This window comes from Charadrius vociferus, unplaced genomic scaffold (genome assembly GCF_000708025.1).
Source record: "Charadrius vociferus isolate BGI_N301 unplaced genomic scaffold, ASM70802v2 scaffold259, whole genome shotgun sequence".
Taxonomy (NCBI): Eukaryota; Metazoa; Chordata; class Aves; order Charadriiformes; family Charadriidae; genus Charadrius; species Charadrius vociferus.
This window is the reverse complement of record NW_009661368.1, coordinates 3,598,339-3,610,733: the sequence shown is the minus strand read 5'-3', so window position 1 is coordinate 3,610,733 and position 12,395 is coordinate 3,598,339. Positions and strand designations below refer to the sequence as shown.

The 12,395-nt window shown below is 56.3% G+C and overlaps 1 protein-coding gene across 1 annotated transcript in view; it reads right to left on the bottom strand.

Annotated features, from left to right (window-relative positions):
* The window catches only part of CDH22 (cadherin 22, type 2), a 55,314-nt gene extending 46,834 nt beyond the window's left edge, over positions 1-8,480 (bottom strand). The window contains exons 1-2 of the mRNA XM_009893511.1: positions 8,256-8,480; positions 2,925-3,219 (exon numbers count right to left, since the gene is read on the bottom strand). Coding sequence (XP_009891813.1) covers positions 2,925-3,219; positions 8,256-8,480 — 520 coding nt within the window. The remainder of the gene's footprint in view (positions 1-2,924; positions 3,220-8,255) is intronic.
* Between the last annotated feature and the right edge of the window lie 3,915 nt (positions 8,481-12,395).

The following is a 12,395-nucleotide window of genomic DNA, read 5'->3' as shown; positions in this document are numbered from 1 at the left end:
GCTGCACCAGGCCTCGATGCCACAAAAGGAGCGTTCCCGCACAAACGGGGCCTGGCAGGGTATTTCCCATAAGAAAGTCCTGAACTTTACCTCCCTGGCCCAGGCAGCATCCCATGTCCTGCATCCTCAGCCCTTCCTACAGTGGCTGGAGCTGAACTTCACACACCAGGTCCATCACCAGCCCCACCTCCCTCTGTGCCCACACCAGGGCTACAGTGGAGGAGCAGGGCAGCTGCTGGACCCCAAAGGGTTGAGGAGAAAGCTACTTCTCAGGCTTGCTTGTTTATGCTTTCACAGGATGTGTCCATCCTGTCCTTTGCGCTACCTGTTCCTGACCAAAGCACTGGTAAGCTGAGGGAGAACTAGGAGGGACCTGGGGACTTGCAGCAGCAGCACGTGGGGACCCTCCAGCTCTGCATTCAAACTGCAGGGGACCATGCGCTTGAAGATGCTGTGTGAAGCTCTCCCTGCCCTGGGAGATCTTCAGGGTCCATCTCCAGGGCTAGGCTGCTACAGAAGAGCCCTTATGCTCCCTGGCACGGCCAGGCTACAGAAAGCTCCAAGGTTGTCGCAGGCGGACAAACATCAGCCTGGTAAGCAGAACAGGCTCTTGGCTCCAGCTCCCCTCTCTGCGCATGCAGCTTGGAAGCACAGCCCACGCCGTTCACAGCACTCCTCTTTACTTTTAACTTCTGAGTATTTTAATTTGCAGGAATCGCCTCCTTTCATGTTGTGAAACCGTGTTTCTTTCTCCCTCTGATCTCCAATTTCGCATAGAAACTGTCTCCTTTGATATGTCTTGTTCACATCAGTCTGATCAGGCAGCTCCATAATTGTTAGTGATTTTCAAAGAACTGGGATCCTTGTCTAATACTCAGAGTTGAGAATTCCTTCCTTTTTAAATGTTGTTCAAGCAAAATAGATTAATTTAATTTCTTTGTTCCCTTTGGGAACAGGATGCCTCCTGCTTTGCTGCCCACGTGCTGCCTTTCATTTCTCCAGGAGCACACGGCTGTAGTTCAAGGGGTCACTTTCTGACTCAGGAAAGGATTTGTGCAGGTAAATGGATGAGGAAGGAGAGCTTGGGATGCCTCAGGAGAGCTTGTTCTCCATCCGTCAACAGAAATCCAGGTGGCAGCAGCTCCTCTGGTGTGGGCCATTCCTGCACATCTGTACCTGCCGGAGCCCACGCACCAGCCTCACAATACACTGCACATTACCCACGGAGAGACAGAGCTCTGTCCTGAGGCAGCGCAGACCCGAGCATCGTCCCCTGCGCTCACTTCCAGGATGCCTCTCCAGCCAGACCTTCCCACATAAGCACAGCAGCACCCGGCAGTTCCCCTGACCCACCGAGCCCCTCGTGGGGCTCAGCCCTGCTCCCCCAGCCCGGACCCCCTGGTGCTCTCCCTCACTGCGCTCACTGCCTTCCCGGCACTGTCACTCTCCCCCTTGCTGACTCATCCCTTGCTGACAGTGCTGGGGACCTGCCTTATCTTTGATGTCAGTCAGTCTTTTGCAGGCTGTCTTCTACCGTGATGCAGCCTTTGGAGAACAGTGATTTATAGTTCCCTGCCCGCAGCGCACGCCGGCACGTGCAGTCTGCTAAACGCTCCGGCTGGTCAATGGGGGATAACAGATAGCTCGGCGTGGATGGGGAATGGTGTGACATTCTGGGCAGTGCAGCAAGCCAGCCACAGAATCCCAGACTGGTCAGGGTTGGAAGGGACCTCTGGAGCTCATCCAGTCCAACCCCTCCGCCAGAGCAGGGGCACCTCCAGCAGTGGCACAGGACGGCGTCCAGGCAGGTTTGGAATGTCTCCAGAGGGGGAGCCCCCCCCCCCTCTCTGGGCAGCCTGTGCCACTGCTCTGCCACCCTCACAGCAGAGAAGTTCCTCCTCATGTTTAGATGGAACTTCCTACATTCAAGTTTGTGCCCGTTACCTCTTGTTCTATCACTGGGCACCACTGAAAAAAGACTGTTCCCATCTACCTGGCACTCTCCCTGGACTCGAGCCATGCTCAGCAGCATGGGAACCCACCATCGGGCCAGCACAGGGGGCGAGGGCAGCGATAGTGCAGCTCATGCATCACCTCCCTGTACGCCTCCCGACGCTCAGGTGAGCACAAAGCCCACTGTCCCCCTCCGCCATCCCCGGGGGGATGGACTCACGCAGCCTCGTGGCACACATCCCAGCGAGGCTGATCACTGACGGACTTAAGGGATGACCGGTGGGAAGGGAATGGGCAGGATAACATGGGGAAGCCACACTCCTGTCACAGGGGACGTGAATTCCCCAATCTCAGCCAACAACGCCTGGCCACTCGGAGGAAGGCCAGAAGTCAGGTGAGAGGGCTCGGCAGCGCTGCACGGGGGTGCCCAAGGGGGGTTGGACTAGATGATCTCCAGAGGTGCCTTCCAACCCTAACCATTCTGTGATTCTGTGACGGAGAGCAGCAAAGCAGCATGCAGAGGATGGCCTGAGGAGGGGCTGGGGCACCGGCAGGCAGAGAGGGAGAAACCCCGCGCAGGCTAATCTGAACCACAGGCAGCCGTGAGCCCCTCGGCATGCAAGGGCTCAGCCCGCCCCCCCCACCCCCGCAGCGTTTGGGAGCCAGGGAGCTGTTTGGGAACCAGGGTGAACGCACAGCGGGCAGCCGGCACCACCACGACCTGTCTCCAGGGCACAGCTTAGGGCTGAGACTGAGCGCTCAGCCACAGGCTGGCAATCAGCTCAGAGGATTTATTCACTTGTTTTCCTTAAGCCACCTTATTTATTTTTTTCCCTTTTGGCTCCCTGGCTCCGGTCACAGCTGGAATCCCCGGGATTTGCAGGCGGTTTTGCGGGGTACAGCGGGCTTAAGGTTTGGTAGGAGAGAGGCGCAGGTTTCCCACCCCACCTCCTCCCACCCAGGAGACCTACCGATGGGGGACAGTTCTGCCACACTGCCGATGTAGGGCCCCTCCAGGAAGCGCGGCTCGCTGTCGTTGATGTCCTGCACCTTGATGATGAACTCTGACTCAGGCTCCAGCAGCTGGTCCGTCTGCCGGTCGCGGGCCTGAGCCCGCAGGGTGTAGAAGGTTTTCTGCTCCCGGTCCAGGCGCTCGGTGGCATGGATGTCACCTGTGATCTCATCGATGAGGAAGATAGTCCCTGCGCCCTCCCCGGAGATAGTGTACTTGATGGAGCCGTCCCCCTCATCCGAGTCCGAGTGGATCTGCCAGGGACAGAGGGAGAGGGTGGGAGCAGGCTGGGGCCATGCTTCTGCCCCCACAGCTGAGACCCCATGGGTGCGGAGCCCCTGGTGCAAGGTGCCCACAGTCCCTGTGTGATGCCCGTCTGCTCCCTCTGCTACTGCTGCACCGGTGAGCAGCACAGAGTACCACCAAACGACGCCTGTGCATGCAGGAAGCCCCAACAAACTGGAACTTTAGTCCTGCCTATGCCACCATACGCTCAGCAGATCACAAATCCTGCCACTACCCACCCACACCACAAACCGAGGGACAAACCCCACCACTATGAGGTTAGGAGATGCTGGAAAAGGGAAGGACAACTCACCAGCACTCCCCCCCAAAAAAGGCTTCCCTGTGGGCAAGGACCCAGGACCTGGGCAGTGCAGGACCACCTCTCCCAAGCTGCACAGCAGACCGGGGTGTAAAGGCAGCTCACCAGCCTCCGTCCCCAGCTGCCCAAAGCCCATCCTCATCTGCCAGCTCTGCTCCAGCCACGGCCACCCGCCGTTTTCTGGGCAGTCGGTGCTGATGAGACTCCCTGCCCGAAAGCTCAGGCACTCGCTGCACATCTCCATCGGGTTTGCCTGGCACAGTAGCGGGGTGGGGGGGTCAACCCCTCACAACATCACACCCAGAGCCCCCACCTGAGCAAAGCCTGTGGGAGAACGTGGCGAGTTAGGCCTGTGTTCAGGATGAAAAACAGACCCTGGGGAAGATGCTTTTGTAGCCAATGCCAGCTTCATTTTCTAATTAAGACAACGTTTGAAATTAGGAAAAGAAAGGGTAAACAGCAGCTCCCCACGGACCAGGAGCTGACTGGAATCCAGGCCAGACGTCCAGAGATAATTTTATTGGTGGCATTAAACTGAGTTATGAGGTTTTTACAATCCAGCCACTTATGAGAAATCTATTAACAGTAACCGGACAGGCAGAATGCATCTTGACAGAGAGCAGCATGGGCATTAATTGGGACAATCCATAACGGGACAGGCCCCCGGAAAGGTTTCATCAGCTGCTTTCATTTGCTTCCTACAATTTCTGCTTAGAATCAGCAAAGTCGTGTGTGTCCCCCCCCCAAAAAAAAAGAAAGAAAAAAGCCGTCCATTAATCGGCTAATGAAATATGAAAATGTTTATGGGCCATTCAATCTTCCAAACTGCAGTTCTATAATCCACCTTTCAGACATACAGCTCTACCAGCAAGAATTTATACCAGAGCTGCCTCTTTTTTTATGACGCCTTCATTATATTTGTCTTGTTAGATACAGTTTATATATTTATTTCAGGAGTGAGGGGCCCACGCGTTAGACAATTCAATGCATTTTACACAACATTCACATATTACTGCCCATGTTGAAACGTCTCCCAAGGCTTGCCTGGGAAGGAGACTTTCGCTCGGCTAGCAAACGGGGCTGTGAGCCCAGCAGTGCACTGGGACCACTGCAGTGGTTTGGCCACCACAGACCTGCTGGGGCAGCACCTCTTGGAAAGTGCCTGCAGGGATGGATGGTCTGTCCCGCTCTGTGGGAGCATCCTGACCCTGTGGTCCTGCCCCAGCTCTCCCCACCAGCTGCTGGAGAGCTTGCTGCCCCCTCTGCTTCATAATCCTCTCCCCTCATGTTCACCACCGCTCCGCTAGATATCAAGCTTTTCAGAAAGAAAAAGGTGCGCCTGGTCTGTACAGCGCAGGTAACAGAAACCTGCAATTTTCTGCTGAACACCGGGCTCACGATTAATAATTAGGCCACAGATAAACCACCCAGCACCTCTCCCCAGAACCACACTGAGCTCTCAGCACCTCCTCTTTACATATTTGCTCAGCGCTGACTGCTCTGAGCAGACACCAGCATCCCTGCAAACTGGAGCGCTAGGAAGAAAAATGGAGCCTGGGCTCAAGGGGCTGTAGTGATTGATTTACAAGGGAAGATTAAAAGAGCTAAATCTGTGCTGCTTGACTAAACAACAACTAATGGGGGAGGGCCAGATAACAGACTACAGACATCTGAGGGGAGATGCCGCAGGCCCAGACCACATCCCAGGGATGCTTTCTCCTGCCCAGCCTCCCCGTTACAGCGTGCAGGCTCAGGGACCGCCGCGCTTCTGCGTGCTCCCACCGCCACCGGGCATGGCAGGCGAGCAAAGTTGGGCAGCCCTGGCACAGTGCAGACCCATGCTGGCCCCGGGACCCCCACTGTGCCTTCCCCCGAGCTCCCTCCAGCTCAGTGCTGCACCCCAGGAGCAGCGGGAATCCCCCGCCTGCGGCTCAGCTCCTCCGGCCAAGGACAAGAGCATCCGCAGCCACCATTCGGAAGGTGGACAAATGACTGATCTGTTTGTTAAACAGGAAAATAGTTTCCTTGTCCTAAAAGGCTACAATCAGGAATTTCACAAAGCCATTAATTACTTACTAATAATTAAATCAAAATTAAATGTGCACATTCCTTATTAAAAGCGATTAAACAGAAAGCAAAGATGCACAAATAAAAAATGACTCTGGGGCTGGAAAAGAAAGAAAATCAAATAAAAACTAGCCCGTAATAAAGGCGCACTCTGTTTGCTCCAACTCATAAAGCCTGAGTTCATCAATTTTCTTTAAATATTAGCAACTTAATTAAATCTGCTTTTTTCCCTTTAATCCTCTCCTCTATCTAAAATAGATCTGTCCACACGCAGAAGTTTGTAACTAGTGCTGACCCCATAATTCTATTTAAAAAAAACCCAAAGAAATCCACATCAAACTGACAGCAGCCTCAGGGGAAATTACAGTTCAGAAGAAGGATTAGCTAGAGAACCCAGATTTTATGGAAATGGTATCGGCCCTTCGAAAAGCCCACGTAGGTGTGCAAGAAGCATCCACAGAGGGCAAGCCCCGGCTACACTGCACGGAGCTGCGGGTCCCCTGTGCCAGAAAGGTCCCAGACCCACCGGCTGTGCTTGGGGGGGGCTGGCACATTGCCCAGGGGACGCTGGGGGTCACCCCAGCCCTGGCTGCCCCAGGCAGACACCCCAGCTTCTCCCAGCCACAGGGAAAATCCCGGTCCCTGGATGCTTTCAGCCCTCGGGAGCGATAATCATCACAGGGAACGGCTTTCCGTGCCGGCTGGCTGTTTATTCAGAGCGGGGCGGGTGATGAGGTGAATGGTGTGGAAAGGGGCTGTAAAATGGGTTAGTTGTAGGTTCCTGGGTTCGTTTTGGAGATGAGGCGGTTGCTAGGCTACCCCTGGAGTTTGACAGGGCCTTGTGCTTCGAGTCGCATCCCAGGGGAGCTGTGAATTAGCTGTAACTGCATCGAGCGCCGTGGCAGAGGAGTGCGCCTTTCGAGTGTCTGCTGAAATGGACACAAATCACCACTGAAATCCCACCTGGCCCCCAGCCAAGAAGCCCATTTTCAAAGCCTCCTCCAGACTCACGGCCAGACGGCTGAGGCCACCAGACAGCCCTGCTGCATGAGCTCTGGGGCATTTTCCCTTGGGGAGAGACCATGTCCCCTCCGGGGCAGCTCTAGCTGGCTTGAGCATGCTCCTCTGACTGGTCCCAACAACTAGCACTGCCTCCATCGATACACAAGTAGCACATCCTCCCGACACACAGGAACCACAGGGCAGCTTCTCCACAGCTCCCAGGAAAGGACAAGGCCCAGCAACCCCAAGGGAAAATCCTCCTTCAACCTCAGGACACCAGGAGTGGAGGGATCAGAGGTCCATGTCCAACCTCCCCACACCCCAGGTGGTCACACACCAGAGAAGCAGCAAGTTCCCAAGGAGCAGCCCAGTCCTGCCCAGCACGGCGCTGTTATCTGCCAGCAGCTCCAGGTTTGCTGGCACTGCTCTCCACAGGGCGTGCAAGCAACGGCAAGAGGCAGGACAACACGAATAGCCACCCCCTCGCAGAGAAGGGAGGCTGCTGGAGGGAGATCGGAGCTTTCCCAGCACGGGGAGACCAGTGTGCTCCAGTGACAGCTACCACACCTTCTCACAGCAGAGCGGGATGTGCTGGTGGTTACCAGCCTGAAACCTCCCAGTGCCTTTCTCTGGAAGTTCATCGGTGCCACCACCTGTGCAAAGCCCAAGTGAGGGTCTGGCCCCGGGAGCAGCAATAACGCAGTGCAGCTCCCAGCCAGCACCCAGGGGCGCCCGCAGTACCGACCTGGTGGGCATGGCTCCTGGCAAGCCCCAGGAGAGCTCCATCACCAGTGCTGGCCCTCAGGGTCCCTCCAAGAGCCGCACACCCACACCAACAACCTCACTCTGGCCACAAACAAGAGCAGGATTGCCGTGCCACAACTAGAGTGGGACATGTCCCCTGCCAGCCCCAGTCTGCAGAGATTATTAGCTAGGAAACAGTCACTGCAGCCTGCAGGTCCAACAGAGCACAGTCCTTCCAGGACCAGGAGAGAGCCACAGGGAGGGACCACAAAACAAAACCCGGCACATTATCCCCACGCTGAAAGGGCTACAGGACCAGGGATGGACCACCTTCAGAAAGGCAGGGTTGCACCTACGGCAACAACTGCTGGGGCAGGAGGGCCCTTGGTGCTACAGCAGCACTTCTGCATGCCAAGTAGCACTTCTGGTGGCAGCACTACTACATGCCAAGACATGGCAGGGACCAGCCGGAGCAGGCGCCTGTCCTGCCTGCCCAGCCCAGTCCACACCTCTGCTCCAGCCCAGCAGGTCTGCCCACAGAGATGGGGCTGAGCCTTCCTCCACTGCCCCCACAACACCCAGAGCTGCCCCCCTTCTTGCACCCACCCCAAACGCCACCGGAACCCAGCACGCAACTGGAAGTAGATGTGAATTTTGGTGTGCTCCTGCCTTAGAGTCTCTGGGAGCACATTAACCTCACCACCCCCCAGCCAGGGACCGGGCTCCTGCCATCCCAGTCCATAGAGCTAACCAGACCCCCACGAGCAACCTTCATGCAGACTCTCTCTCCCTTGCCAGCCTCAACCATGCTGCCAGCGTGCCCTGCAGTGCCACTGGCTTGGACAGCCCCATGGAGACACAGGGTTACCTTACCTTCCCCACATACAGCGGCTCCGTGCCCGTGTACTCCTCCACCACAAAGAATTGATTCCAGACCCAGCCACGCTTCACTCGCCCGCCGGCCAGCAGCGCAGGGTCCCCCGGCTGCCCTAGGCCAGGGCCCTCCACTGCAGTGTGCATGGCCCAGGCCCCCAGCTCCTGGATGGCGCAGAGCAGCAGCAGCATGGTCCACGAGAAGCCCTGCAGACCCTTCGCCATTGCACTCTAGGAGGCTGCATGAGCAGTAGCTTTTGGACGGGCAACTAGCATCCTTTAGGGAAGAGGAGGAGGAGGAAAGTCCACACTAGCAGCGTGAGGCTCACCGGTCAATGCAGAGCATCCCCATCCCTGCTGCATGCCGTGTCCTGCAGCTGGAGCACTCCTGTCCCAGCAGGCTGGAGTCACATCTGTGACTTGGCCCGCCCGCTGCTAGCGTGGGAGCAGTCAGCGCTGGTGCCTCGCAGGCTGCTCCTGGGTCTCCAGAGAAGAGTCTGGCAGCTGGCATTTGTCCCCGGGGACACCGCTGCACGGCTCCGTGCTCCGCTGCCACCGGTCTCGCTGGGGAGCGGGGTCACGCACAACCTGCTGCCCACCCCACCAGTGGGCAGGGAGCTCCGCAGCCGTGTGCGGGGCACCGGCACCGGCGACCGTCATTCACGGGAAGCGCAGGGAAGCTTTTCCACGTACGGTTTCACAGAGAAGGTAACAGGATGAGCTGCTGTGGCCAACGTCTTGCCTGTCCTGCGGTGGCCCTGGGCTACTGCACCAGGGGTCTGGCAGCCCAGGCGCCTGTGCCGCACGTGAAGTTTACAAGCCCATTTGTAACTCCCATCTTCAGGGGGATGACATCCCAGCACCTGGCGAAGGGTCCTTTGCCCCGCTGATGCCAATCGCTTCCATCATCTGCTGGCTCACGCAGGGAGGCGCAGGGCAGCCGGCAGCATCCCCAGGAGCCTGGAAAAAGCCAAGGTGTCAGTGCTGGTGTGAGAGCGGCGCTCTGTGCCCTCCCTGTGCTGCCCCTGCAGCCTTGGTCAGTATCTCCCACCCTGCCCTGCCCCAGGTGCCCCAGCACAAAGCCCAGCCCCACAGCTCCTGCTAGAGCAGGTACCCTAGAAGGGAGGGCAGCAAGCTGCAGAGCTCCCATCACTATGGACGTCTGCTCCATCAGGGACTCCAAGACTGAGGAGCCCCACCGTCGAGGGCCCCTCCTCACCACACTGCCCTGGCTGCCGAGGGGATTAAGGTCTGCTGCACCATCGCTGCCCGTGCTGCTGGGAGACGTGTAGGCAGCACCCCCAGCACCGCACAGGGCCAGACCACACCAGTCCTGTGCGCACAGACAAGGCTGGTGCCGGGGGATGCCAGCGCCTGACAGTGGGGAGATGCTGGCTGTCCAGCCACTGCTGCTAGTTTTCCCAGCATCTCACTGCTGCAGCCATGGGTTAGGAGAAAAGCATCTCTTCAAGGACTGGCCACCTGACTGACTTTAAAGCTAACAGTTTAAGAAAGGGGTCTGGAGTAAGCTTTAAGCCACCCCTGCAAGGCACTAGGGGTAAAGACACAAGACCTGTGGCCAAGGGTAGATTGCATTCAGTGAGCACCCGGGGAGAAGAGGCCTGAGCGGGGGACGGGGAGGGGGATGCAGCATCCATCTCTCCCTGCACCAACACCCTGAACTTCCACCAGAGCTGTGCGACACCAGCCACAGCCAGAACTACTCATGAAACATGCATATCTTCACTGGTTTGCAGAATTAATCTTCTGTCATCTGTTACTCTAAATAGGAGGGGGAAAGAGGATGAACGGAAGGGGGATGATCCTGGACTAGATAGCCATCTACTCCCCATAGAAGAGGAATCGGACTGTGCTCTTCACAGCCCCTGCATGATTCTAAAACAGCCCTAGCAGTTCAGGGCAGGGGCGGCTTGCAAGTGTTTCCTTTGCTCTTCCTTGCACTTGCCATTCCCCTAGTGTGACCGCACCAACAGGGCAGTTTCCCAAAGCATCCAGTGAGCGGCACCATCATTTCTGCATTTGCCTGTTTGGACAAACCCTTACTGATAAACCTGGGGCATTAGCACCAGGCATCATTCCGCACTGCTTCCTCATGATTCACAAATAGTGCGTCATACCATGTGCACAAATCTATTCCCACACAAGCTCACGCTTGTGTTCCATCCCATGCACAGCTCAGAGCACCCATACACACTAATGCTCTCTTTTTGCCCATATTTGTGCCTCATTTGGATGTACACATGTGTTTTCCCCTCCATGTACACATGCTATACTCCACGCACACATGCACATCAGCTGTCACATGTGCAAGCCCTGTGCACTTCACACTCCAAGGAGCACAGGGTCTTCAGTGTATTTTTGTGTTAGCAATCACGGTACAGAAGCACTAACATTCCTCCCCACCCCTCTTCCCTGCCAGATCGTTTGTTATTAAGACATCTCCGCACCATCCCCAACGGCACAACTCCCTCTCGCAGTCAGGACTCCCCACGCAGGAGCCATTCCTGCCACCGCTCCTGAAGGATCAGCTACTCTTGCCAACCCGGTGGGAACCCCTATCATCAAACACCAACACATTTAACATTGGAGCCTGTACCCAGGGGAGCGAGATGACCCGGAGATGGGTGACAGACTGAGTCGCTCCTTTGCACTGTTAGAAGTCTCACAGGATAAAATAACCGCATCCTTCATCGATCAAACACAGATATAAAGGTCCCTGCTCTGGAGCAACGGAGCTGAGGCTGCCCCGCCTGCAGCAGACTTCAGAGCGAGACGCTCACAAAGACAACAACAGGACACATATAAACCTGTTTTATCACGCTTACATGGATATATGGAAGATACATATAACAAGATATAGCGCACCACTGCCACAAACAGCATCTTTCCAATTTCTCACATCTGGGAAATTTGTGGCTGTGTTGGAGTAAGTTCCCCAGACAGTGTGAGATGTCAATAAACTTAACAGCGTGAGCTGTGCCAGAGCAAGAGCTTCAGGCCAGCTTCACCCGGGCACACAGTAAGTGTGGGAAGAACGCCCTATCCAGCATCTCTGCCCTTGCCACACTGCAGCACTCTTGCAGGCAATGCCTCCAGGTGTGTCCAAAGTCCCAGTACAGATGGGTCATACCTGGTAAATGCAACTGCCAGAAAGAGAACTTAACAAATAGTCCATCTGCATATGTTGTCAAGGACTACCGTGTAAGCAGAGCCTTGGGGAGAGGCAGTCACCAGCTGCTGAAGTCTCCCACCCTGACACCCTCTCCGTGCCACCCAGGCTACTCCATGCTGGTTTATAAAGCCCTGCCAGAAGCCTGACAAGGCAGCGCTGCCAGAGAGCAGTTCTGCAACCACTGAAGACCTCCTGAACACGTGGGGAGGCTGAAAGCCAGCCAGCCCAATGGTGCGAATCCAGGCACTACGAGGAACATCGAATCCTGGCACTACGAGGAACGTCAGCATCCCAGAGCCCGAGCTGGCAGGGAGGCAGCATGCTGCACCGGCTGCCTCCAGCACGCAGTGCTCAGGGCACACAGCTGGCAAACAGCATCAACGCTGACAAACAGCATCATCACTGGCTCCGTGAGGGAAGTAGGAGCCATCCTCGTGCCCCTCATCACACCATTTCACACCTGAGAGGCACCTGCAAGCTGCCCATTTCCTCCACGACCTGACTGCTTGAGCCACGTACTGGCGCCATCCCCGTACGCACGCAGAGATGGCACTGCTACTCAGGCGGAAATGGGCACTGTGCCTTTTCTTTCAGCCTTGACGGTGTTACAGCATATAAACAGAAGTAGCTACATCCCAAACGGTATCAATAAACCAGTAAAAGCAACAATTTAAATGCACACACTAAAGCAAGGGGGAGAAGAGGAAGCAAGGGCAAAAGATGCCACAGTGGGCAAGTGAAGCTCCAGCAGAGCTGCTCCCCGGCTGGTGGACAAGCTGGCCCACAGTTCCCAAGGCAACTTGCTCAGCCCTGTTGCATCCGAGCACGCCACAGAGCAGCTACTGCCAGGGAGAGGAGAGTCCCGCTGAGCGTGCATGGGCTGGGCTGCCGTTGCTGTGGGAACCACAACCTTGTGTTTAGAGTCTCAGCCATTCCGCTGCTTTTTA